At 47.4% G+C, this 26,236-nt stretch overlaps 9 protein-coding genes across 9 annotated transcripts; 7 read left to right on the top strand and 2 right to left on the bottom strand.

Annotated features, from left to right (window-relative positions):
* The first annotated feature begins 1,476 nt into the window (after positions 1-1,476).
* HD556DRAFT_1343918 (H/ACA ribonucleoprotein complex, subunit Nop10) lies at positions 1,477-1,970 on the top strand. Its single transcript, XM_041302184.1, has 3 exons — positions 1,477-1,610; positions 1,662-1,704; positions 1,786-1,970. Exons 1-3 carry the CDS (start codon positions 1,557-1,559, stop codon positions 1,881-1,883), a joined length of 195 nt encoding a protein of 64 aa, XP_041164440.1. The 5' UTR covers positions 1,477-1,556; the 3' UTR covers positions 1,884-1,970.
* On the top strand, positions 1,947-3,117 carry HD556DRAFT_1038710 (uncharacterized protein). The gene is made up of 2 exons (XM_041295959.1): positions 1,947-2,099; positions 2,155-3,117. Exons 1-2 carry the CDS (start codon positions 2,036-2,038, stop codon positions 2,787-2,789), a joined length of 699 nt encoding a protein of 232 aa, XP_041164441.1. The 5' UTR covers positions 1,947-2,035; the 3' UTR covers positions 2,790-3,117.
* Positions 2,913-5,301, bottom strand: HD556DRAFT_1037766 (permease for cytosine/purines, uracil, thiamine, allantoin-domain-containing protein). The gene is made up of 10 exons (XM_041295958.1): positions 4,870-5,301; positions 4,800-4,814; positions 4,663-4,734; positions 4,442-4,606; positions 4,074-4,392; positions 3,747-4,006; positions 3,408-3,698; positions 3,282-3,354; positions 3,162-3,227; positions 2,913-3,108 (listed from the first exon to the last, which is right to left on the bottom strand). Exons 1-10 carry the CDS (start codon positions 5,109-5,111, stop codon positions 3,037-3,039), a joined length of 1,575 nt encoding a protein of 524 aa, XP_041164442.1. The 5' UTR covers positions 5,112-5,301; the 3' UTR covers positions 2,913-3,036.
* A 2,763-nt stretch (positions 5,302-8,064) lies between these two features.
* HD556DRAFT_1037715 (uncharacterized protein) lies at positions 8,065-14,519 on the top strand. The gene is made up of 19 exons (XM_041295957.1): positions 8,065-8,605; positions 8,656-8,698; positions 8,755-8,798; positions 8,849-9,244; positions 9,299-9,398; positions 9,451-9,490; positions 9,541-9,657; positions 9,721-10,138; positions 10,186-10,460; positions 10,519-12,106; positions 12,164-12,373; positions 12,428-12,550; positions 12,599-12,674; positions 12,730-12,767; positions 12,817-13,255; positions 13,319-13,624; positions 13,676-13,795; positions 13,851-13,913; positions 13,962-14,519. Exons 1-19 carry the CDS (start codon positions 8,522-8,524, stop codon positions 14,303-14,305), a joined length of 4,824 nt encoding a protein of 1,607 aa, XP_041164443.1. The 5' UTR covers positions 8,065-8,521; the 3' UTR covers positions 14,306-14,519.
* A 1,997-nt stretch (positions 14,520-16,516) lies between these two features.
* HD556DRAFT_1430462 (cytochrome P450) lies at positions 16,517-18,475 on the top strand (the record flags this gene model as incomplete). Its single annotated transcript, XM_041304906.1, has 9 exons — positions 16,517-16,697; positions 16,753-17,077; positions 17,128-17,276; positions 17,335-17,450; positions 17,522-17,653; positions 17,711-17,900; positions 17,952-18,161; positions 18,222-18,357; positions 18,406-18,475. 9 exons carry the CDS (start codon positions 16,517-16,519, stop codon positions 18,473-18,475), a joined length of 1,509 nt encoding a protein of 502 aa, XP_041164444.1.
* A 408-nt stretch (positions 18,476-18,883) lies between these two features.
* On the top strand, positions 18,884-20,813 carry HD556DRAFT_1343976 (uncharacterized protein). The gene is made up of 8 exons (XM_041302185.1): positions 18,884-19,333; positions 19,389-19,511; positions 19,566-19,603; positions 19,656-19,984; positions 20,034-20,105; positions 20,162-20,250; positions 20,310-20,523; positions 20,582-20,813. The coding sequence occupies exons 1-8, from the start codon at positions 19,191-19,193 to the stop codon at positions 20,636-20,638; spliced, it is 1,065 nt and encodes a 354-aa protein (XP_041164445.1). The 5' UTR covers positions 18,884-19,190; the 3' UTR covers positions 20,639-20,813.
* An 813-nt stretch (positions 20,814-21,626) lies between these two features.
* On the top strand, positions 21,627-22,019 carry HD556DRAFT_1040239 (uncharacterized protein). Its single transcript, XM_041295961.1, has one exon. The coding sequence runs from the start codon at positions 21,744-21,746 to the stop codon at positions 21,945-21,947; it is 204 nt and encodes a 67-aa protein (XP_041164446.1). The 5' UTR covers positions 21,627-21,743; the 3' UTR covers positions 21,948-22,019.
* Positions 22,020-22,144: 125 nt separating this feature from the next.
* HD556DRAFT_1344021 (isoprenoid synthase domain-containing protein) lies at positions 22,145-23,487 on the top strand. The gene is made up of 4 exons (XM_041302186.1): positions 22,145-22,245; positions 22,302-22,584; positions 22,641-22,906; positions 22,961-23,487. Exons 1-4 carry the CDS (start codon positions 22,160-22,162, stop codon positions 23,040-23,042), a joined length of 717 nt encoding a protein of 238 aa, XP_041164447.1. The 5' UTR covers positions 22,145-22,159; the 3' UTR covers positions 23,043-23,487.
* Positions 23,488-23,579: 92 nt separating this feature from the next.
* Positions 23,580-25,958, bottom strand: HD556DRAFT_1265629 (general substrate transporter; the record flags this gene model as incomplete). The annotated part of the gene is made up of 14 exons (XM_041299101.1): positions 23,580-23,684; positions 23,733-23,835; positions 23,897-23,948; positions 24,001-24,217; positions 24,270-24,314; positions 24,366-24,462; positions 24,513-24,552; positions 24,605-24,855; positions 24,909-25,043; positions 25,097-25,184; positions 25,237-25,409; positions 25,523-25,635; positions 25,692-25,726; positions 25,898-25,958. The coding sequence occupies 14 exons, from the start codon at positions 25,956-25,958 to the stop codon at positions 23,580-23,582; spliced, it is 1,515 nt and encodes a 504-aa protein (XP_041164448.1).
* Positions 25,959-26,236: the final 278 nt, after the last annotated feature.

Consider the following 26,236-nt stretch of genomic DNA (forward strand, 5'->3'; position numbering starts at 1 on the left):
GTAGTCCCTGATGAAACGGGCACACTCGAGAGTCTGCTGAACGATCTTTCCAACGATTCCGCGCATCGATTCAATCTTGTTAAGACTGTCATCTTGAGTCATGAAGCGGTAAACTTCAGCCAATTTCTTGAGAAGACTAAGAATCGATTTGTCGCGCTCTGCTTGAGCAATTATAATCTGCATGGAGTTAAAACTTCTGAGTATGAGAATAGACTGCAGAGAAACCAAACATACTTTGGATGCAGCAGACAGCACACCCAGCGCCATCTTTGCGTACGGATGTACCTATACAAATTGATTGATTAGTTCACTTCCAATCAAGAAGAATGGTCCTTACATCCGCGATCTTCTCAAGGACACCATCGATAATCTTTAGGGGTTGGAGATACGCCGCCTCAAAATCATCTGCGGCAGAAAGATCCGCTGAGGCATTGTCGGCGGCGGATGTCATAGAAGTCGCATGTTTCCCGAGTGATTCCATATTTTGTATACCATCACAAGCACCCTGAAGTTCAACATCAACTAATTGAGAATCGGGTCCTTCCCCCTTGCCGGAAGGAGCAGCCTGAACCTGTGGGACCGCCGAAATTAGAAAAGAAAGTTAAAGTGTTGGGCGAAAATACCTGTGAAATAGGCGCTCCGGACAACCCTTGGTTCGCAGAGTCGCTGGGAATCTCAGATGTAGTGAGATGCTTGTTGCCATTGAAAGGATGGAGGCGCCTCTAAGAAAACTGAAGGACTAGGATAGCAAGTTCGAGCACTTACCTCAACTTCCTGACTCGATGAAGCCCCCTCAATTTCGACATTCTGTACTAAAGTGGTGCAGTTGCGTGTTCGCTTAGAGCGTTTCTGTACAATCTCAGCCGTATTCAGAACAATCAACATTCATCTTTACGCACAGGGAGTTTTTTGATCAACCCATTCTTCAATTTCCGCAGGGGCTGACAGAATCCTCTACGAGGTTGGTTCTGGACGAATAATATATAATGGAAGCAACGGATTTTCAAGATACCACATACCGAGCTTTCAGCGACATTTTCCCGGCTGGATCTGGAGGCTCCTGGAGGAAGATCAGCAGTATCTAGCCTATGGACTTCACTCATCGCGAGTGGTTGTATATTTGAATTGGTGTAAGAGAAACGGTGGGGTACACTGAGAATTAGTGTGAGAATGGAATGGGCGTCTCATCCTTTGGCAGAACTCTGAATAACGTTCGGGGCATGATGGCCAGCACGTTGACTTCAAGCGCTAACCATTCAGCCACAAGAATGATTTCCGTTGGTTTATAGGTGCAGGTTATTGCGTGCGTATTGCGTATTATAGTGCAATGAAGTATTGAGAGACGCTATGTAGGAAAAGTCGAAAGAGCTTGGTCTACTGAGTCTACTCCAAACTCCAGAGCCGCCGACAATTCCAGTTGTTGCCAGACTGGTAATGGTACTAGAGTAAGATAATAAGATAGCCCATTTTGGCAGCGTGAGAATACTAGAAATTATTTCGTTTCGTGCTCACTGCTCATCATCCCAAGTTCAACGAGTTGCCGTTCACAAGTCATCATGCATCTTATGTATACGCTAGATGAGAGTGGGAACAGGATATACACTCTGAATGTGAGCACCTTCGCTATTATAGAGCAACTCTTGTCTGACTCGCTGTTTCAGAAAGCAACAGATACGGGCCGAATTACCAAGTCTGCACACCCAGGTTCGTCTCCCCTGATGCCATTTTTTCTGGCTCAAGAATGTGCATCGATTGGTATACTAATAATATTATTTGTCTATACAGCACGTTTCTCGCCTGATGATAAATTCTCGAGACACCGCGTTACTCTTAAAAAGCGCTATGGCGTCCTGTTAACCCAGCTCCCTAGCAAGCCTATGTGAAGGGTTAGGCGTCTACCGAATCCAGTCGAAGTGTATTTGGTAGTGGTTTTCACGTAGCATATATGAATTTATTGTTTGCCTAGCTGGACTTCAGTGCAATATCTTCATCCCTATTACCGTCACAGTCATAGTCTGAGTACACTTGTTTTATCATGAGCGCACGCTGGCACAACGCTCTAAAGCTCGCTCTGCAAAAGGAAGGCGGCATGAAAAATGGTAAGCTCCCAACCACACTCCACGAGACACGGACCAATATCATCGTTCGGACTAGTCTTTCAGCTCGCAACTACCGACTTCAACAACGCTACTCCACACGTCCGTTGCCATGTCCTCAGGGGCCACGTCGTCCATCCATCCCTGCCTTCTCTACCCCTACTCCTCACAACCACAGACATCCGCACTCCAAAGGTCGCTCAGATCAAGTCCCACCCTAGCCATCGCGTAGAAGCGCACGTCTGGATCAAAGCCACGAACGAGCAATTCCGCATCTCTGGACATGCGGCTATCTACCCCTCACCCGAACTTCAGGAGAACAAAGGAATCGAGGGCGTGGGAGAGGTGTATGATGCATTCCGGAGTCAGGGGTGGGACTGGGAGGACGAGCGACAGAGGCAATTTGATAATGTCGGTGCACACATGCGCGCATCTTGGTGCCGGCCTGTTCCGGGTTCCCCCATGGACTCTTACAGCGATGCAGAAAAGTGGCCTGTCGAAGTTGCGAAACCCGGAGAGGAAGGGTATGACGCTAAGAATTACGAGGAGGCCCGAGGAAACTTTGCGTTGGTTCTGATTGATCCCATTGAAGTTGACTATATCGAACTTGGAGTTATGCCTAACCGGAGGACAAAGTTCGTTAGACAGGAATCAGATGATGAGAGATGGAAGGAAGTGATATTGGTCCCATAGTCTCCACTATACCTTCCAGGACGTCAACCTATGAGACTCGGGAAGCAGAAGGCACTGTTACAAAAGAAATTCCAGAATTATAGAGCGTCCAGCACAACATGTATAATACCACACCATATGATGCATACACCTGTGATTTCAACCGAAATCAAATACTACAGAGTATGTAATCTACCCAGCCCGTCTTCCTACGATCCATGATCATTAACTTACAACCTTGACACCAGTTTAGTACAGCGGATCTCCCTTATCGTCCAATGAGCTTAATCTCAAGTGCACGCAGCGGAAGATAAGTAACAGCCGAGAAAGCAGCTGCGAGCTATATGAAAATTTTGTGAGCGCATGTTCAATCGGCGAAAGAATCAATCATACCTCGAACCCAAGATCAGCGCCGTACGCCGCTCCTGCCATCTTCCCAAGCGGTCCTGTATACCACACCTACGAACGGGGAGATATATCAGTGTACGAGGCTATGGCAGGTAAATGACATACCTCTGACATCCCAACGACGGCACCTGCGATTCCAAAGCACATTGCGAGTATACCCGCTATGCCTGGTGGCAGCCTTGAAGATATAATAGGGTCAATAACATCTTCACCCCAAACCAGTAGACTCACTTTGACGGCGTATCATAATCATCCAAATTGTAACCTCCAAGCGGTCCGTTCTTCCGTCTGAAGATGAAATGCTCTTCGGCTACGATCACGATGAAGAAAGCCGTCCAGTAACTGAGAATACTGAGGAAATTAGAAAGGATGGCGTTGAAGTGTTCGCGGCCTACGACGCCTGCTACGGTATATGCGACGAAAGCCATGAAAACCCAGAAGAAGCGCGGGATGATGGCGAATGGGCGTCCGAGGGCTTGTATCGATAGGCCGGTGGAGTAGGTATTCGGGATATTGTTAGCGCTATTCCTAGATTAGTATATACAAGAAGGTATTGAGCCGTTCTCTTACACGACAGTAAGTGCGAGAAGGACGAGGACGAATTGGCCAAAGTGACCCCAAGGGGAGAGAACTTGCGCAATTAGGCCGCCTGTCGAACCATCTGTGTATGCTAAGACATATGCCGGATCTGTGATTGACATGAGGGCTGCGCCAAGGATCTGGACAAAGCAGATAGGGATGAACAGGCCGAAGAATGTAAGCAGGAATACACGCATAGGTGGCGTATCAGCTGGTAGCCGGCAATTATAATCCGCAGCGACTGGAGCCCACTGGTGGATAAAGGTTTGCAGTATTTAGCCCCTGTTGTGATATAAGAGAGATGATGGGTGGACTCACCCCTGTAAATGAGCCGAATACGATTCCGCCAAAGCCGAGAATATCTGCTGAGAGAGCACGCCCTGTGTCTTCGAAAGATTTTTGCGCGTTTATGTCATATCCGGCTTTGCCACCAAGACCCCAGAGGAAAAGCATTATGACACTGGCGATTATCCATGCGTAGCGTTCGTAGACGTGTACCATGTCGTACCCGATAAAACACGGGATGAGGCAACACACACCAATGATAATGATGCCAACGACGAGCGGAAGGGTGCCAGGATTGATATTGGCGAGCGTCTGACCTCCAAGAATGACTGCTGTTGTGGAAAAGCCGAGCCTAGGTACGATCAGTGAGATAATGTGCATGTAAACGAGAATCGCCGCACTGAGTGAGGATGTTGAGGACCGAATAAATGGTGCCACCAACGTATCCTGAACTGAAACGGGTGATAACCATGGTGCGGAGACCAGTTATGGGGCCGAGGGTAGCAATGAATGCTGTTGCAATGCCGCCGAGAGCGCCAAAACAGAAAATAGTTGCTACAGCATGGCTTGAGAGCATAAGCGTGGGTAAGAAGCGGCATCATGATGTGGTGAGTGAACATACCCAAAACTCAAAGTGAAAACGGACTGTCCGAGCGCCCCGATAGGAATGGTAGTCAACACTGCATTAACGGACCTGCGCAAAAATGGAGGGAGGGGAACATGAGAACAAAACAATGTGTTGGATCAAATCAAACTGACCACCACATGAGAAGACTACATACATTGGGCTCAGGACAGGCACAGTACGAGCGCAACATAACATACGCACTTGTTCCAGGCATTTTTCGACTCTCTCTGGTCTTCCGGTACACGTTCTATCCCACGAGCTTCGACACCAATGGCAAAGAGTCTTGAAAGAAGTGGGCCAAGTACACCGAAACGGCTTGCGATCACACGATCTGGTGCTGCCTCAGCCTGAGCGTACGCAACTCGATGAAGTCCATCTTCAATCGAGCCAAGGGCATTTTCCTTGTCCTTGTCTTCTGTGTAATAGTCTGGGGAAGCAGACATGTCAGTGGTGCTTGTTGGGCAGCGTGGAAAGGCTCAGCGATGCCGGTTCCTAAATGCTTTCTAGCTCGGCACCATCCCCTGAGATCCATTAATAATGAACTGAACCCGACCCGGTTCATGAATCACAAGCGTGATGGCATCAACTGCCATGCACTGTGTGGGTGCATCTGTCCCTGATGCATCATTAATCGTTCATGCCGCGAGTATAAAAGTCTAAATGGGTCTATGAATCATGCGGAAGATGTACGTAAGTACACTGCCTATCTATTGTGTTATTAACAGTGTTATGCATTTTTTCGCGGTGTACTTACAGGTGGTAATTGATTGACTCAGAACATCTTATCCAGCCATTAGCCATTTCATGAGTGCTCAACTCAGCACCCATTCCATCTGGCAGAAATCAGTTAATATATTAAAACAATGCCCATGTCGTCCAAAATAAAGTACCGATTGCTTCTCTGAGCGTGTACTATAAATCACGCATGGCACTCCAGAAAATCTCTGCGACGAACATCGTGTTTTGCATCGTGGATTCTCCAAAATTAAGGATATCTGGTTCTAAGAAAGAGTCTACAACTTAGTACAAGGAAGCCACGGATGAGCTATCAACCCATTGAAAAAGGGTGTGATGGAACGCGCCTAATACCTCGTAGGAAGTCAAATTGCCTTCTAATTATGGGCCTCCTTGGTAATTCGAGCACCGTATGGGTTTTGAGGATCCTTGACGCACGTCTCCGCTGTAACACCCATTCGAGGTCAGAGTAACAACGTACAACGAACATTTATCCTGCTTCTTTGAGGCAAGGTGAAAGGTGAATACGCTTGCTACTAGGGCACATCATTCAACATGACTAGCCGGCGAAGGGCACTTGTGGCACGAGAAATGGAACATGCAGGAATGGACCACTCGCGGAGGCCGAGAAATGCCATGAGGGTGTGATTCAAGAACACCGTGACAGGGTTATTTGAAGTAGAACACGAATTAGTTGGAACTCATACTTTATAAGGCTGGAGTGAAGTGGAAGAGTAATAGTTCGTACTTCATGCGTATCGAAAGTTTTTTTCTCACGCCTTTCTACCCACCAAATATTGCGTGCGATCCTGGACGTATGGCTCGAGCTCGCTGTCAGCCACGTCGTCCAAAATTCAAATCATCATGGCAGGAGTGGCACCATACTACACAGTCGTATCTGACCACAGAGAGCCCATTCACGCAGGAGCTTAGAGTGTCTCTCGAGAAAGGTGCTGATGAAGAGAGACTAGACACGCAAGATTATTGTATCGACGATTAATGGTGGTATGTTCCTTGATCGATGATCTATCAGTCCGCATAATGTCAATCAGGAGTAAAAAGCTGCCTTACTTCTACCGGGAGGTGTGTCCCAAGTGTGGTGAGAACGGGAGATGATTCTCGTCCTGTACGTGGATCTATTGTCCTAGCGATGCCATCTGAAATGTGCACGTTACCGTATACTAATTCAAAGGCTCCGGAGTACAGGCAACCTTTAAACCAATCGATCCACGTGTTAGCGGTTAGAAGGGTTCTCTACATACTCATGAAATTCTTTGGGGACACCAATTCCTCTGCGTTTGACGTCGTGGCCTTTGTTTGGTTTCCCCCTCCTGGTTCCGGCACTCATAGCACATCTGGCAATCCATATGCAACAAGTTCACCCAAGCTCTGACAGCGATCAAATCCGGCCGACAAAACCTTCCTCGGCGTCCTCTGGATTCTAGGCGAGTACGTTGAAGGCCTGTCAGACATCCAGGCCACATTTCAGGACATCCGCAAAGTGGTTAGCGAAGCACTTTGCACGATTTAGGAGTATTCTTGACTCCTGCCGCCAGTCGATGCCGATCACAACCAACGCGCACTATATATTAAGTCAGCGGCCCCGAGTTCGTGCAGAACTTCTGTGCCAGGCACACCAATGGCGGCCTTGTATGTATCCTCAATTAACTCACATGTTATTCGAGGCCCAGCTAATAGCGCAGACCGTTCCTTTCTCTAACTTCCTCATTTTCACAGGTTCTTCCATCCCCCTGAATAGTCATATCGGCTGTGTGGAGTTTACATAACTTTTGGAGCGCGCATCCGATGTCAAGCCGCATCTTGATTGCTTGCAAGAATATTCCAGACTAGATCTAGGTGACAGCAGTGGGCACTGTATCATTGCAATCCCTGTACCACATAGTACCAAGCGGTTCTTGGGAGAAAACACCGCGGGAATGCATATGGGCGCGATGTGAGACACCCCGCTGTGCGACTGTTCCGATTCCTAATGAAGAAGTGGCGGCAACCAAAAAAAGCGACAACGCAGGACTCGGAATGAAGCCACGCAGATAGCGCGTTATCGCGTTATCATACTGGCACGATTGGGTGAGTTGAAAGCGACGTCCAAAAGCATCCAAATCGAACGCAAAATAACTGAACGCTCCTAGTTAGCATCACCATCTGGTACAGGATTAGCAACCATTTCACTGAAGCTATCATGCAAATTTGGGCTAGGACGGTTGTGAATTGGGCTAGTGGTATCCAGTCACTCAAAAAAAGTAGATGCGTCACCCTTATTGACATGTACATATCTGAGCGGGTCCCTAGTAGCATACTCTTTCGAGGTATTATTTTTTGTCTCTCAACTCTGCCTATTTTAATTTTGGATTGTGGGAAATATAGAGTTTTGGTAGATATATGGCCTTTACAAACAAAACTTCATACAAAATTTGTCACATTGACCAGGCACGGCATGTCCTTCGATTTAAGAATTGGTGCAAATCAACAACCGAGTCCATGTAGGTCAGCGTCGACTTGCGAGGAAGGAATGATTAAGTTCGCTATAGGTTTGACTACGGGCGGGATCTAAAGTGTAAAATGCTGAGTAATTTCAGTAAGCGGTTGAACTCCGACGGAAGGCAGAACGGGCTGTGTACGTCACCGGTGATTTTCTCCTGTCTTCACATGTCTTGCCCGTAACCCACTAGGCGCGGATGGATACTAACATAGCAAGACTAAGAAAAACGCATTTGGCTTCGCACGCCGCCTCCAACACTCACGCGGCAAATGGTCCTGAATGAAATACTAGTTCAGACTGCAAGTTACTTACCAGTACTTGACGGCGATAGAACCGACTCGGACGAGCACCAAGGAATGTTAGACGAGAATCTGATTTGTACGTCGATTATCATTACAAGTAGTACTATACTTACTAAGGGGAAGCTTGTAACATTCTAACTCTAAATTCTTCCAATTCTCCACGTCTCACGATAGGTACCGATGCGGCAACGTCTCCTGTGTGTTGCAATGGACAAATCCAGATTGCTATACCAGCTGCTGCGTATTCCCTGAAACCGCGTCCTCGAGGTATATAACCTCTCTTCGAACTCTCCTCATCCCTTCTGTTACGGCAATCATGGCGTTTCCGGGGAGTCTGTTCCTCCGGCAATTTACAATACTGTGCTGGAAGAATTGGATCGTTCTCTCTAAACATTCGCTCGTGAGTAAAATTACGCCTGCGGAACGTTCACCACTCTGACCATGCCATAGTTGAACATCCTGCGCTGCTTGTTGTTGCCGATCGGATACGGAAGTACGTCTAGCTCCCTCTCAATTTCATGAATATATATCCTTACGACGGTTACAAAGTCTTCCTCGCCGTCGCACAGACATTTCTTTTAAAGCCAAATAATGTGAAGAATATTTCCAAATTATTCCAGTCCACCGTCTCACATCCTTGTAGTACGGATTCGGCTCTCCGGTATCGGTCTACAATTTGCAGGATCAGTTTGACGGCTCTCTAACCTTAGTCTGGGCTGATGGAACCAATGGTACTGGAACACCCTCTGCGGAACAAGTCATGGCGCACGTCACCAGTAACTTTACGTCGAATCAACTTCAAGCGGTCATGCAGGTTGCGACACCCGCAGACATACCAACTCAATGTCCACAAAACTTCGACCTGACCTCTCAGTGCTTTGCTGGTATCGCGTTCAATTACCTTCCAATGAATGCCACAGATCCGAAACCAGTCAACTACACCATCAGTGCCGATGGTGGTCTTGTCTACATCAACGTCATCAGTCATACTAGTGATTTCGAGACACGTATTCTGCCGTTGCAATGGGCATTAGACCAGGTAACACATTCGCTTGCTCTCTTTTCCTTTCAAAGTGTTAATGGTTCAACTCAGGCAATCATCGAGCTTAGATCTGGACAGGTAGTACCCACTCCTATGGAATGGCCATATAGTCAGGAAACCAACCAACAACAGGCCACGAATACGAGACTTAGTACGTCGTTACGCTCATGGTACGACTACATACTGACATTTTCCTGTTTCAGGTTTCATTAGAGGCATTCGAAATCTCATTGTCATTGCATTGTGAGTCCAACACATCAACTCACAATCCTACAACTTTAATTGGGGATCAGTTTTATTTGTTATATTGGGATTGCGTATCATCTTCCGGGGTCATTCACCGGCGAGAGAGCCAATCTTCTAACCAGCCACATGAAGGCTATGGGTCTACTGGATGCTGCCAGAATAGCGTGCGTCACTGCTCAAAAGGACCCGCTATGCATCGCATGTCCCTGATTACTTATGGCATTCAGATCGTGGCATATTAGTATCTCTCTAGCATATCTTCCCGCATGGGTGGTCGTTTCTATCATATGGCACTACCGAATTTTCAGCGGTACTAACGTTGGCCTGGTGCTTGGTGTGCACCTTCTATTTGGATTCTCGCTCGCCAGTTGGTCCTTCTTCGTCGCGGCTCCTTTTGGCAAGAGTCCTCAGCTTGCGGCTGTGGCAACTACATTCCTTGCTATGATATTTGCTATCCTCGCGCTAGTCTTCAGCAGTGCTAGCACGGTTACGGCGACTATTTTTACCGTAATCTTCCCGCCTGGATACTACGTTTTCGCAATCCGTGCTATATGTGGCTGGGAAAACCAACAGATTCCGACCAATATCATGAAGCCAGATCCGGATACAAATCTAATTTTGTTGCCCTTGATTATTGCTGCCATTGTACGTGACGCATATATCTCGTGTACAATGCCTTAACCTATGTCTAGGTTGACGTGTTCCTATGGCCATATTTAGGTGTCCTGCTCGAGAGAAGGCTCTATGACGCCAGAGAGCCGTCCCCAGGCTTTTGGTCGTGCTGCCGCAGGCAGAAAAAGGCTGACCGACCTCTGCATCCCAACGGAGTTGCAATTTCTGTCAGGAATTTGGGCAAGACGTTTTCCCCTTCCTTGTTCCACCGTGAGAAGCGACCGGTCACTGCCATCGCAGATTTGTCTTTCGATGTTCCCAAATCTGGTATCTTCGTTCTTTTGGGATCAAATGGGTGAGTCTTGTTTCACCTTTGGCAGAATGGAAAATGGCTAACTACCAGGGATGACTAGCGCCGGTAAGTCAACGGCATTATCAATCATTGGAAATCTTCTAGGGCGCAGCACCGGAACTATCACCTTTGAGGGTGGTGCGTCTCGTCCTCCCCGCGGAACGCTCGGCATCGTGCCTCAGAAAAATGTGATATTCCCTGAACTTTCTTGCTACCAAACTCTCCGCGTATGGCGCGCAGTGAAGCATTCTGCCAAATCGATAGATGAAGACGAAGATTGCGAACAGCTACTGCGCGACTGTGATCTCGGCAAAAAGATCCACGCCAATGCCAGTACTCTCTCGGGTGGTCAGAAGCGCAAACTGCAGCTCGCTATTGGACTCGTTGGAGGCTCCAAGATTGTCCTCGTGGATGAGTGTACATCCGGCGTTGATCCATTATCCCGCCGGGCGTTGTGGAGGACTTTGACATCCGTTCGCCTTGACCGGACCATCGTGTTCACCACTCATTTCTTGGACGAAGCTGATCTGTTGGCCGATAAAATAGCCATTTTAGCTGCGCCAGGCAAGCTGGTAGCTGCGGGCACTCCTGTTGCTCTCAAGTCAAACCTCGGGCAGGGATACAGCGTCCAAGTCATGTTCGACCTCCCTGATTTGGCTGAGAAGGACCTTCCAAAAGCACCCTCCGAAGCTTTGGATCGTATTCGTCAAGTTTGTCCCCAGTGTTCCATGTCACTCTCCTCGCCGAGCCAGGCATCATACCACCTCAAGTCAAAGGATCCCGTTGTTGTGGAGAAGGTCCTCCAACTGTTGGATGAGGAGCGCAGCGCTCTTTGCGTCGCGTCCTGTGATGTACTTGGGACGTCCATTGAAGATATCTTCCTAGATCTCATGGCCCGTCAAACTGGTAGCGCCTCCCTAGATAGCACCGAGAAGTCCATTTCAAGTTCAGGTGGTATTTATGAGCCCACCCTGGCTGAATCGACAGACGGCTCATCTTCCCCACCTGGAGCTCTTCAGCTTACTGATGGGCGACCTCGTTCCCCTCTTAGTCAAGCCTTTACGATCTTTTATAAGCGTGCATTAATCGCTCGCAGGAGTTGGCTAACACCCTTGTTGGCTGTGGTCATCGCGGTTTGCGGTTCATGCATCCCGATAGTCTTCCTGTCTGGCCAGGACACAACATGTACCACTAAGCTCGGGAACGAGTCGGTCATTTCGTTGTACTTCCCCGAATCGCCCATCTACTATTCAGCGTCTGGACCTGGTACCCGAGTTTTGGAGTCACCCCCGAATATCATTTCGACTCTCGGCTCAACTGTGTCATACCTCAAAACGGAGAACATCGTTGACAATGCCACATTTGTCTCGACGATTGACCAGGACTACCTTAACTTGACGTTTGGTGGGATATCGATAGATATGCTGACGGGTGATTCGTTATTTGCATGGCAGGCAACCCCGCCCGGTTTAACTGGTCCGACCATGATGAATCTGGTAACAAATATACTGTATAATCGGGCATTGAACGCTTCTGGGGTCATTGAACGCACGCCGAACCTCATTTACGCGAGCTATGCTGCTTTCCCTCATCTTGCTTCAGGGACTCTGGTTGATCTCAAGTGGGTGGCGTTTTTTGGGGCCGCTATGGTACGCATTGTGCAAGAATCCTGTATACATAGAATCATGCACTGATATCTTGCTTAGGCTGTCTTTCCTGCGTTCTTCTCCATCTATGTCTCAAGAGAGCGAAGATCAGCCGTGCAAGCCATGCAACTGTCGAACGGTCTTTCAAATCCCGTTGGGCTTTGGATTGGCCATCTCATGTGGGACTCGATATTCTCGGTGACAATAGCTACAATCATTATCATTGTCTTCGCTACCACTACGAATCAATTCACCGGCCTTGGTTTCTTCGTATGTTTACCTTTATTTTTTTGAGCGCTGTGATTCACTGATACATCCTGGCAGTGGGTCGTTCTTTTTTTGTATGGCATCGTTGGCGCGCTATTCGCGTACTGCGTGTCGTTGTTCATGTCGTCACCCCTGTCCTCTTTTGCAGCAGTGGCAGGATACCAAATCATCGTATATATCGTGAGCTCTTGCAGTTTCTTGGGCGCACCACCACTAATGTAGGACTAGCTGTACTTGGGTGGATATCTCTTGACGCTGACTTATGCGCCGCCGTCTCAATCCGGCAGTATCATCACGATCATCCGTAAGCCGTTGTTATATGTTCATCTGCGGCCTGGCGTTTAAAATGATTCTTCTAGACTTCACGTTTTCGGTGCTATCGCCGGTGGCTAGTGTCGTAAGTTGCATTATTTTCTTCATGCAAACTAGCCTTCATCATGTCGTAGATGCGTACCGCCTTTGTATCAGTAAATCTCTTCTCGCTGCTTTGCAACGGCGCGACTCCTGTGACATCGGCATCACTTGGTGACCTCATGCAATTTGGAGGTCCCATCCTCTACCTCTTCGTTTATGGCTTTGTGCTGTTCGGTATTCTCGTATGGGTTGACTCTGGGTCAATTATCCCTCGTCGATTCCTCAATACCAAGGGACGGCGAGTACGAATGGATAAGTTGCAGGCCAGTTTCGAGGCTAATAGACAAGATGTTGCTGCTGAAGCGCACGCGGTGGCAAATTCCAGTGATGTGCTGCGTCTTCTTCATCTTACCAAGACTTTTGGGAGCAATAAAGTTGTTGATGACGTGTCTTACGGGGTCTCTCGGGACACTATTTTTGCTATGCTTGGGCCTAACGGGGCTGGCAAAACTACAACGTTCAACATGATTCGTATGTATATCTGATACGACAATTACTCTCTGAGACTTATTTCCGTGATTCTGTGTTGTCTAGGTGGCGACATTGTTCCGGATATGGGAGATGTATTGATCAAGGGGACATCAGTGTTAACTTCTCCGAGAACCGCACGTCTATCTTTGGGAGTCTGCCCGCAGTTTACTGCGATCGACTCTCAGTTGACTGTTCGAGAACACCTCATGATCTATGGACGTCTCAAAGGCCTGAAGAGAGGCTTTGAACTGAAGACAAATGTCGAGGCACTCATGGTTGCTACATCATTGCATGTGTATGCTGACAGACTAGCAAGTCAACTGTCCGGCGGGAATCAGCGCAAGCTGTCTCTTGCTATCGCCCTCATTGGTGAGTTCTGAAACTTCAGGTGGATGGGATGGCTGACATGAACACATGCAGGTAACCCCTCCGTTGTTCTCATTGACGAGTTTTCTACGGGAGTAGATGCGAAGATGAAAAGAGATATGTGGGGCACTCTCCGGAACGTCGCTGTCGGAAAAGCAATTGTTATCACAACACGTACGTTTTCTTTGAGATCATCCTGACCTTGCCTCTAATTTAGATGGCTATCTAGATTCCATGGAAGAAGCTTCAGCTCTGGCAAATAAGGTTGGCATCATTTCTAAACAATTACTGGGTAGGCACATCTTCATTATGATATTTGCAATATCTTATCGCCTTGCAGCTGTTGGTACAATCGACAACCTGGTCTCGCGTTATGCCACGTACCAAGTGCATTTCTCTTGTCCGACACGAGAGGACGTGATTAGAGCTCAGGTCCTTATGAGTCGGATTCCAGGCTCCCGTCTAGCCGACGATGTTGCCACGCGCTTCGAAGTTCCTATACAAGAAGGCAGCGGTTTCACCCTTGCGCGATTGTTCCATATTCTCTCGTCCCAAGGCGATTTCCAGGAGTACACTGTAGAAAAGGCGACACTAGAAAGTGTGTTCCTGAAGGTTATTAGAGGTAATAATGTTATGGAGGAGGACGATTCCCCTGGACGACGACGCAGGTTTCGGTTGTGGTGATGCCGCAAGTTGCCCAAATATTTAGTTAGACTGGACTGACTTAGACTTGCATGGACTTTGACATGGACGATATATGCATTAATGATTGTAATAGTATCAATGTATCTTTACGACCATTGATTGCAGTTGATAGCAATAGTATGCTTACCGTGCTGGTATCATCAGTTCATGTTACATATTGCAAAAGTGGTACCAGTGAGTCAATAAAATTTCAGTGACGAAAAATCCCGGGTAGTGAGGACGGTCGACGTAGCCAGGTAGATCTGAGTAGTTGATGATCTTTGAGCGTAGAGAGCTGCCGAAGCGTTTCCTTGTCATGCAAAGGCCTTGAACAGTCATGTTTCGGTAACGCCGCTCATACTGTTGCAAAGTCCCTGACTTTAGATTCAATTTATATCGCCAGTCTATGTTCTTTGTCATTAGATACATCATGGCAGGCATGTTGGGTTTACTATTTGACGATCCCATTGATCCATGGCCTGTCTGTAATGAGATTGTACGGTTTCACAGTGTAGATCTGAGAAGAGATCTGGTCCAGGCTGCAGATGGACCCAGTGGGTCACTTGGAATTGCGAGACGTCGGGTACTAGTGCTGTCTCCACGCCGTCCCGGACTGACACCACATGCGGTGAATCATATTGCACTGTGCAGTGAGTGGCGACAAATTTCAAAGTACAATGATGCGATGTGGGCGCAGTCGCAGTATTAGGACAGTCGTTGTTATAGCAAGGGGGACAGGTGAAATTCAAGACGCGGTCGTGACGCGACTGTGACGCGGTACATGTGACACATCTTGGGACTGTCACGGTGATGATGTCGCGACTCGCTCGAACTGAATTCCAAATCTTCGTTCATGATCAACATATGTATCTGACTACGTACTTAAATGTCCATCTGCATACAGGCCTAGAATCTGTTTTCACTACTCACAGTGGCTGTCCTCCGAGACTTTGTCCGTACTACTAGTGTGCGTCTTGCATTCGTCTTGTATTGTCACGGTTGTATTGCTTTCTAACTCGTTGATCCAATGTTGGTTTTCAGACGCGGCCGCATGCCAGTATCAAGTGCTATCTCAATTCAGGCTGGGTCAAGCACCACTTATATCACGACAAGTTCCCCAAACATTTTCGCAGTATATGTACTCATCATGATGTCAACCTCCACACTTACCTACGCCGCGTCATGACCGCATCAAAATAGCTATGCCCATGATTAGGCACATGGCCCGGGACACGCAGGCTTGGTACTGACCCCAAACATGTGCGCGCGTTCGTTGTGGTTGCCGACTTGCCGAGGTCTGTGGGCAGCGAGGAACCCGGCAGTATGTGGAATCCATCCTGCGCCTCGGCGTGATCTTTTTCGCCTCAAAAATACGCCTGATGCGTCTCTGTACCAATTCACGTCAATTCCGACAAAAAAGTGCTTCTCGCCGAGTGTTTCACCTGGCTTTCGGATGGAAACGGCGTGCTGAGAGCCTAGAGAGTTTAGCATCTCATGGGACACACTGTTTCTAGCAGGAGGCGGTTTTTTTCCTGCAGGACGTGCCCCATGAAAAACAGTGTACTGGCAGCCTCATGGGGTACGGTACCTTTTCTCGCGCGCTTGCTTAACCCGATGACTTGGATATATTGCTCCGCAGTCTACTAGGTCCCGCCCTCATCTCCTTTCCTATACATAGCTAGCTACAATTTTTCCGCATCAAGAACATGACCCCAGCTTTCTGTTTTTTTTTTTCAAAATGTCACTTGCCGTCCCTACCCTGCTCAGGAACAACATCAACTCTTCTGGTTACTGTTAACGGTAGATTCATCCTGAATTAATATTTTTACCACCTCTTCGGGCTGCAAATTCCACAAAGGACCAACTACTGTTACAGCTGACTAAGCCACCTGAAAACAAATGGAAACATGACATCGGGCCTCAGTAGTTTCAAGACAACACATTACTCAAGAGCTCACGGAGTTAAGTCTCCACGCCATACTGTCGCCAGGAGCTAAATGTTTTAGGACTGAAGTTGCTCCCTGGGCTTGCTGTCACTTGTTTCGCAAGGACCCGGGGCTTCCTGCGCTTGTGATGCGGTGTTTTGAGAGCGTAATTAATGCCGCAGATGCGGGCAAGAAACCAGACCGGTGACAGCATCGCTTATATCATCTGTGGATACTTATAAGAATTCAGAACGTAAACTGCAAAAGCTGACCTGTTGTCTGCTAAATGTCTTCTGGTGTACTCATATTCTTTGTGGCTGTACTGGCCACAGTTTTCTTCTACAGCCGTCGACACAGTAAATTACCACTACCCCCTGGGCCACGTCCAAAGCTCTTTACCGGAAATGCTCATCAGCTACCAAAGAAAGAGCCTTGGCTAACGTATGCCAAGTGGGCTGAAAGCTATGGTGCACATTGTCCAATTTCCCGTTTGCTACGACACTTCTCACCCATGTCTCGTAGGGCCCATATTCTCCTTCCACGTGCCTAATCGGCAGTTTATAGTGCTTAGCTCCCTACAATCAGCTACCGAATTGCTCGACTCACGCGCCACTATATATTCTGATCGTCCAAGGGTATGGATGCAGACAGAACTTGCCAAGCGCAACTTGAATCCATTCAACATATCTTGCGCTCACCCATATTTCAAGACGTATCGCACAATCCTCAAAGCCAGTCTAAGTTCCCGCGCTATACAAAGCTACCAGTCGCTGCAAACCGAACAATCTCACATACTGCTTGGTATTCTGCACAAGAACCCCGAACATTTCATCGAGCAAATCAGAACGTGAAATTCTTGTGATTGCTAGTTTTGCTTGTTTCTCATTGAGCGTCTAGGAACACAGCGGCCGTTGTCCTTAATCTCGCATATGGTTGGAAGGTCACCGAGAATAACGACTATCTCATCAACATCCTGAAAGACAGCATAGAAATGAGCGCCATGCTAGCCCAGCCTGGACGTTGGTTGGTCGATACCATACCATTATGTATGCCTTCCTTTCATTCAGTTATCATAAAACTCAGCTTACCGACCTTTCATATGAGTGCGTTTTCTACCTGTATGGTTTCCAGGGGCAGGTTTCAAGCGTGTAGCCTTCGACATCGGGCAAAAGTTAAGTAGGCTCGACATGATACCATTTAACTGGGCAAAAAAACAAATAGTAAGCCTTGCTAAGCAGTCTTGGGGGTTCCTGTTATCCGGGATCGTTAACCAATTCTCATCGCCGATCAGCACAGTGGCAACTACATGCATTCCTTCGTTTCAGAACAGCTCCTTCCAGAGGACGGGTCCACGGTCAGCGCCCAACAAGAAGAGATCACTAAGTGGTGCAGTCTGGGGATCTATGCAGGGGGGGTAGACACTGTAAGATATCGATGTCTTTTGCACCCTTCCCCATGTGACTTTTGAAACAATGAACAGACAACATCATCCTTGTCGTCTTTCATTCTGGCGATGCTGCTTTATCCGGAGGTACAGAAGCATGCGCAGGCAGAGATCGATGCTGTCGTGGGTCAGGACCGATTTCCCGTATTCGACGACAGAAGCAAGCTTCCATACATCGGAGCGCTCATCCAGGAACTCCTCCGCTGGGCACCCGTGGCTCCTCAAGGTCAGCCAGATGACTTTTTGTCCTAGTTCCCGTTCACTCTCAGCGACACAGGGATCCCGCACCACGTGATGAAGGAAGATGTCTACGAAGGGTACCGTATACCCAAAGGTGCAACCGTCATCGCAAACATTCTTTCCATGTCACGGGATAACGGGATGTACCCTGACCCATTGGAATTCAGGCCTGAGCGATTCCTCGGTCCCTCGCCCCAATTGGACCCACGGAAATTCATCTTTGGGTTCGGGCGCCGCAGATGTCCTGGTGCGCGTCCTTTACATGACACTATCCAAGCCGCCACTGAACGGTGGTATCTTATTCCAGGGTTATATTTTGCCGAAGCCTCATTGTACCTCAGTATTTCTTGTATCCTTGCTGCGTTCACGATCGGTAAAGCACTGGATGCGAAAGGGGAAGAGATCACACCTCCTGCAGAGTTCGAGAGTTCTGGTTTACTCTGGTAACTCCTCCCTCTATGAGCCTGAAACGCATGCTTACACGCCCAAAGGCTCCCCAAACCATTCGAGTGCAAGTTCATCCCAAGGAATAAGGACTTACTAGCAACTCTCTCGCAATGATTAACACGTCGGCCGACATGATTGCTTCGTACTGAAGGACTTTTACAGCCAATTGTATCTTTTTCTTACTAGCAGCCACGAATCTCGTCCAGTACTGTCGGTAACCCTTAGGCTAACGCTCGTCCAATCCATCCTTGTCCCATGTCTGCTCCCGGTATTGGCATTTCGCTATGTTCCCGTTTCCTGTCACTGTCGTATCACAACACGTCATATTGGTTTGCAGTTGGGTCTTTCCCTCAGGCTCAAACTACTAGTACGCATTGATCAGCTTGTTTTCTTGACTTGCTGTCTGTCTGTCTGATGAAAAAAATGTTATCTCACGGTCTGAACATGTCTGTTGCGGCTACCACACTCTGCCGAATTTACTAGTGTATGCCGTACTTTTCTGCGCTAGCTGCAAACCTGCAAGGGCATCATAACGTTGATTACATAATGCCACGCACGCGGGCGTTGCCCGGGGCCCCATGATTCTAACGGGAAAGCCACGTATACGTACACTAGTACTTATAGGTAATGCTGATCGTGACGCTGTTGGAGGTCAGGTGGTGATTGCACTACTTCACATGGTACATAATGGTCGCCTTCAACTTGAAGTTCCCATAGCACTTCCTCTTCAAAGCATTCTCTAGTACCCTACCGCCTCCACTCAAAGGTGGTGTATCCACTCTTAACCATACTACGATGACCATTCTCACATCCTTATTTAGATCATATTATGCCTGGAAGTACTCTTCCTCCTTTCCCCAACGATGTTCGAACACATCCACTTTTGATTATTGATTATGAGCTCATCAGGGCTGGAGATGTGAAAGAAGTAAATCGACTGTGGGAGGCAGCGACGACTATCGGATTCTGGTAGTACGTCATATTTAAGTATTTTGTTGAATTTATGCCGGACCTAACTCTTTAACAGTTTAAAGAATCACGGAGCAGACCAAGAAGTCAGCGAGATGTTTGATATGGGAGCTGAGACAATGGCTTTGCCCTTCGAAGAACTTATGACGTTCGAGCAAGGAGACAGCGGTCAATCTTTCGGGTTGGTTTTGACTTAGCTCATGAGCGCCCCTCTTTTATATGGGTTCCTTATCAGATACAAGAAAGCAGGGGCTAATGCGATTGATGCAACTGGTAGGATTTCTAGACCAATCTACTACTAAGTAGTAGACTAACGCAAACGCAGGCACCTTGGACACTGTCGAATTCATAAACGTTTCTAAGGATGATGCTCTGGCATACCCGCAGGTCATTCACCGCACCTACCCATCGACCGTAAATGCTCGCATGGAAAACACGATTGCACCATTTACCCGCAAAGGTCTCGAAGTGTCATATGTTGTATTGAATATATTCAACGATAAGCTTGGACTGCCGAAAGGGACTTTGGAGAGTCTGCATGACTTGGAGGAGTATAGTGGTAGTGAGACTAGATGTATTCGTAACCCTCCTGTGCAGATCAAAGAAGCGGCGAAAATCCCTGCTATAGGTGCGCATACTGATTTCGGCAGCCTGGTGGGTAACTGGACACGTGGGTTATGTCTTTTTAATCAAACTTTACCAGAGCTTCTTGCACAATCGCCTCGGTGGACTCCAAGTACTTCCACCCGGTCATGACGAGTGGTCCTATATTCGAGTGAGCACGAGTCTGGTGCTCGCGTGCACGTACAACAGACACTTATCTACTGATAGCCCATCCCTGGACATGCTGTCTGCAATATTGGAGATGCGTTATCTCTTTTCAGCGGAGGCGTCCTGCAATCCAACATCCACCGTGTTGTGTGCGTGCATGAGTACTTGAATGGTCAACCTTACTAATCTGTTGAATGACCGTGGATAGTGCACCTCCTGGTGTACAGGCTGAATACGAGCGATGGTCCTTAGTTTTCTTCACCCGCCCGGGCAACTCGAAGGTCCTGCGGGCTCTTGTCGATTCCAGCCATATTATTGCAGAAGCGGTGAAGAAGCGACCTGAGAAAAATTTCGAGACTGGTTCTACTGCTGCAGAGTGGTTCGCGAGAAGAATCAAGAATCAGAGAATCAATAACAGATTGGTAAGCACTCCATCAGTGTGTTGCAGCGGATGTGATCATAGATACCGCAATATTGTAGGGACCAGAAACGTGGGCTACAAGCCGAGGGACAGAGCATACTCCGACAGTGGTTTAGCCTACGAATTTTCTTTCCCGGTCAATAGCCAATTCGAACCACGGTTATCGCCGGCGACCGTGCCTAAACTTCAGGCGTAGGATTGTGGAAGAAAGGTGCTTGTATTGAGGTTTGATGTATTGTATGTTGTAACATCATGAAATTACTTTGGTAGAGACCGACACATCAAGAACAAGGACAAATCTAGACCGAGTACAGCTATACCCTAACAACAAATTACTACCGAACTTTCAGCGCGATTTGCACCAGACTGACCTATTGGCGCCCAAAGGCGTGTCCGCAGGTGAATGGTTTCTTCCCCCTTGAGTGGGGAAATTTTAGTTGACAGACTCGGGTGAGGATTGGTTGGAGACAGACACTAGGATGGATCGGGCAAGATTGGAGGCACCGGAAGGTAGAAAGTTCATTACCCCGTATGGACAATCGGGTATGTCGTTCTGAACACAAGGTACTAAATAGAGCAGGGAGAAAGAGATATTAGGATACAGTGTGTTGCATATGAGATTGCAGTACGTGTTTTTGAAAACTCAGCCTCACCGACACTTTGACACCCTCAGGCTAGGGATGTGACATATTACTCTAGCCAGGGCCTGCCACTTGATGACATCATGAAACGAACCTCGGTCAGTTCGTTATGGGGCCATTCACTGGCCAGGAAATGCGCCGGAATATCGTATTCTGGCGGTTTGAATAGCACAGGACATATCTCAGCTCGCTCAATGCTCGGAGAGGACAGTATACAAGATGTCACATGTCTTGACCTAATTATGTAAGGTGTAAAAGTGTGCCGGTTCCGGTGGCGAGGCCGAGTTTTGTACTGCAATCTGGCATGCAACACAAGTCTACACAAGTACTGTAACCAATTTTTCATTTTTCACAAGCCTGACCCTACCTTTACGGCCTGACGCTGTGGTCACAGGTGGCGCGGTGGCGCCCCACCTGCCGTCGTCGGATAAGCACAATATACCGCATTCATTTATTGCGGATAGGCCCATTCTGACCTGGGCACGTACTATGTTCTGCTGAAAGTTCTTGACTGGACCAGCAACAATTCGCCCCTCTTTCAACTTTTGCATTCCTCATCAGAAACTATATTTTGGAAGTTATGGATGCTCGCCCAAAGACGATATACCTCCCAGACACTATGGTTGACTGGCCCTGGCCTCGTACCATCAATCCTCATTACGAAGATATGAAAGCTGAAGTCGATGCTTCATTCCGTGATTTCAAGGCTCTGAGTCCTAAATTACAAAAAGCATTCGACAAATGCGATTTTGGTTCGACCTATGCCACGAGCCCTGGATTCTGACGATGATTAACACATTTTTAATAGCCCGCCTGGCAGCATTGGGTTATCCCAACGCACCGAGAGGTCCGTACTCTGGCAATTAACGCATCACAGAACCCTGATTCCGTTCTTGAACAAAATAGAACACCTTCGAATTGGTTGTGACTTGATGAATTTATTCTTTATTTTTCGACGAGTACACCGACATCGAAAATGAAGCAGTCGTGAAGGAAATGGTGGACATCGTGCTCGATGCCTTACATAATCCTCATAAGACACGACCAGAAGGCGAATGCATTCTCGGCAAAATTGCACGACGGTAAGTGCTTCTGAATTGTTTGATGATCATCTGACGCCACAGGGACTTTTGGATAGGTTTTGGGCCCATGCAGTCCAATTCGCAAGCCTGCTTTGTCAACGTCACTTCCTCGAAATCTTTGATGAATACCTTCATTCAGTAGTTGTCGAGGCCAACGACCGTGCGCAAGGCCGTAGGCGCAGTCTCGGTGACTACCTCAAGCTCCGACGTAAAACTGGTGGCGTCAAACCTTGTTTCCCAATATTGAAGGCGGGGATGGACCTTCCTGATGAAGTATTCTACCATCCCGTCATCGTGGATCTTGCTGAATGCATCACAGACTTAGCTGTGATCGACAATGTAAATTGGTATTGAGGACATCTTGGTTTGTCATGGTATGCTCACGATATTCACAGGACATGATCTCATACAACAAAGAGCAAGCGATTGGGAACGGAGCCCATAACATTATTAGTGCCATCATGTTTGACCTTGGCCTTGACGTGAGCGGTGCAATGGCCTGGGCAGCGCACTATCACACCGAAGTTCAGAAACGATTCATTAATGGTCTTGCGAAAGTTCCTTCATGGGGACCTTCCATCGACGTCCTAGTCAAAGAGTATCTTGATGGGACAGTAATGTGGGCTCGAGGACACCATTCTTGGAGTTACGAATCTCAGAGGTAATATGAATTTCTCATTGGTAGCCGCATCACTTAACTCGATTGTAATTGCAGGTACCTTGCCACCATGGGCCCGGAAATACAGCAAACTAGGCTTGTCCCATTGTTACCAAGGCCCAATCACAAAGTCATGTGAATCCATCAAATCTGTTCAGATACAAAGCTCTTTCCACAGAATCTGGCGCTAGCTTTTCTTGTACCTCGCAAATTTCGTTGTGATATGTTATTACCATGCTTCTCACTCGGTCTCTCATATATGCCACTCTTGTCCTTCCATTTCTTCGACTAGTGCTTTTCATACATGACTTTTGTAACCCCACTGGCAGGTTCCGCGGGCATTGTGTAATGCTCTAGAAATCATCGACAATCTACCAGTAGACCCCTTTCCATGAAAGCGGCCGAAGCCAGTAAACTCTTCCAGTTGAAGCTTTCACACAGCTCGAACTTTATTTCGCAAGGCACATTATTTCAGCTCAAATGCATGATATAATTACTGATAGTATTATTGATACCTGCCTCATTCTATAGTGTCTTCCCTCATCGGAAACATAGTCTGTGAAAAAAATACAACTTACTCATCGTTTAGAATAACATGGCCAGTGTACAAGTACATGGACATTCTTATATCAATACGTAGTATTGCGACGCATATATATCTTCAGGGTTTCTCCACCTAGTCCGAAGTTCCTTTCTCATGCACTTCGTGATGATGCCTCTCACTCGGTCGCCAGCCTACTGATCGCCAGGGCGGAATGCCAGAGCGGTACAACTCGTCCACCTAGTTCATTAGATGGGCAGCAATTTAGAACGTGCATTGAATTATTACCTCTTCTAAAGTTAAACCTTTGGTTTCAGGAATGGCAAAATACACGTAGATGTATCCAAAGACAAGCATGCTGAAGAAGACCAACATTATCATTGGACCAATCCTGGCGAGGTGTTCAAACATCGAGAAATGTCCCAGAACCTTTGGCTGTAGTTTAGACTCACCGATCGACAATCCTTGGGGAAAAGAACGAGAGCATGAAGTTCCAGAACCAGTCTTGAACAAGCGTGAGTAACGAATTCAAATAGCGAAAAGGGAACAATTATACTTGACGCAGTCCCGAAAGCAATTGATTTGGGGCGCACTCGAAGAGGGAAAGACTCCCCGAGGTACACCCACGCAGTAGGTCCCCAAGTCGTGTTGAAGATGAACACTTGAAATACTGCAAAAGTAATGACAACGTTGCCCCCAGCTCTATTACGAGGAGTAAGTGCTGAAGTTAGGGTTCCAGTAGGCGCAAGGGTAGTATGCCCAACCACAGCAACCTAGCGAAAGTGTCAGTCCAGCACAGTTTGCCAACGAATAATGTGCACGGACAATTAGTGCACAGACAGCTTGCGCAGACGCGCCAAGGAGCAGGGACTGGGAAAGTGTAAAATTTCTGCTCTGATCGTCTAGTGGAAGAAGGAATACCTTTCGGCGACCCCAAGTCTCGATGAAGTACAGCGCGGGGAGAGTTCCAAAAAGTGACACCGCTCCAAGAATCGTCTGGATGATATAAGGCGAAAGCCTGCCATTACATGAGCTAAACTGCTTTAAGCGGAGAGATTTAAGACTCGCCCTGCACCTGCACTCTGAAAGAAAGTGTCGCCATAGAAGTCTGTCGACAATAGCCATTAGAGGTCAAAATAAATCGGCACGAAGAATCTTACAGTAAAAGTTCTGGCCGTTAAGTTGTTGAAAAAATTGAAGCATGATTCCATTCATCGTCCGACGCCACAATGCATTTCTCGTGGAGAAGCATTCTGACCAAGTCGATTTGCCACCTTCATTCTCTGCCCTGATAGCAAGATCGAGTTCCTTAACAATCTCAATCACAAGAGGGTCATCTTCAGCGACTCCGTTGAGTTCTGCAATGACCTTGCGCGCTTCGTCACCTCGTCCAGTTCCGAGAAGGTGTCGGCTAATGAAGGTCAAATCAGTTTGAAATGAGAGGTTCTCAGAAGTTGCACATACGGAGATTCTGGAAGGAAAAACATTCCAGACAAAATTATGATACCCCAGACCATTTGCAATCCGATGGGGAGTCGCCAGGACGCAGAGTTGTTGATTGTGTGACTTCCAAGTTCAATCACATAACTCAAAAATACGCTAGATAACAAGCGTTACCTATTGTTACGATGGAGGATGAAGACTTGACTAACCCCGAGATAATTTGGACTTGATAGATAGCCAAGATCGTACCACGAATAGCTTTCGGTGCCGTTTCTCCGTTATACAAGGGCACGATAGCTGAATAGATGTAGTTAGATTCACAAAGTCATATTATGACATCAGCACCAACCTGACAATGAACCGGCACCTAAGCCTGCGATATAACGCCCTATGAGCAACTGAACGAGAGAGTATGTCGTGCTGGTTTGGATAGCCACGCCGACAGTGAAGATAGCCGACCAGAGTAGAATGGATCCACGGCGTCCCAGCCGATCAGACGTGAACGCTTGAACGATGGCTCCACTTTAGCTATCGTCAGACCATATTAAAAGCAACGAAATATAATTTCCTCACCAAAATGTGCTACGATGAGTACGAATATCAGCTCGGAGTGGAATCAGACATCGCGGTCTTACCCAGCCGATAGAACAGAGACAATGATCGATTGTCTCGAACTTGACAGGCAGTACTGACCATTCGTTCCTTCTTGGCCGAATTGGCGGATAAAGTCTGGCATAATCAGACATCCCTGAAGTAGAAGAGAAGTTTAGATATGCCAAGGACTGAGAAGATATGAGTACATACTGATATGACACCTATATCATACCCAAACAAGAAGCCTATTGCCGAATGTTAATTGAGTGGACATTAATCTACTGCCCATATAAGCATAGAAACGGGAACATGGCAGTTGCTAATGACGTACGTTTTCTATTCTGTATGACAGCCGCGCACCTCCTGCAAGGAAGAGTTCAATTAGCACAGGATAGCAGTGACGAGAGTGAAATCACCAAACGCAATGAAAATGGCGAGCAAGACCGCTCTACATCTCGTTGGAACATCTCTTGTCATGATCTAGTGGGACAAATGTCGAAGAAAAGGCGGTCGGAGAAGTCCTCCTGCTAAGCAAGCATGCTTAAGTATAAGTTCTGAATAAGCGGGGTAAAATCTCTATTCATCCATCATGACGCATGACAGGGTAATGCGGTCCGGGATCAAAGAGAAGGAATTCTTTGATCTCCAAATGCAAAACCCGACGCGCTTCCCTGTACACAAACGAGGTGAGGGAAACTGTCCTTCAGTTAAGAAATAGCCATAGAATTTTCCAAGGTCCTCGCTGCATGCACAAG

The sequence above is a fragment of the Suillus plorans genome, assembly GCF_016647745.1.
Source record: "Suillus plorans strain S12 chromosome Unknown HD556scaffold_9, whole genome shotgun sequence".
Classification (NCBI taxonomy): Eukaryota; Fungi; Basidiomycota; class Agaricomycetes; order Boletales; family Suillaceae; genus Suillus; species Suillus plorans.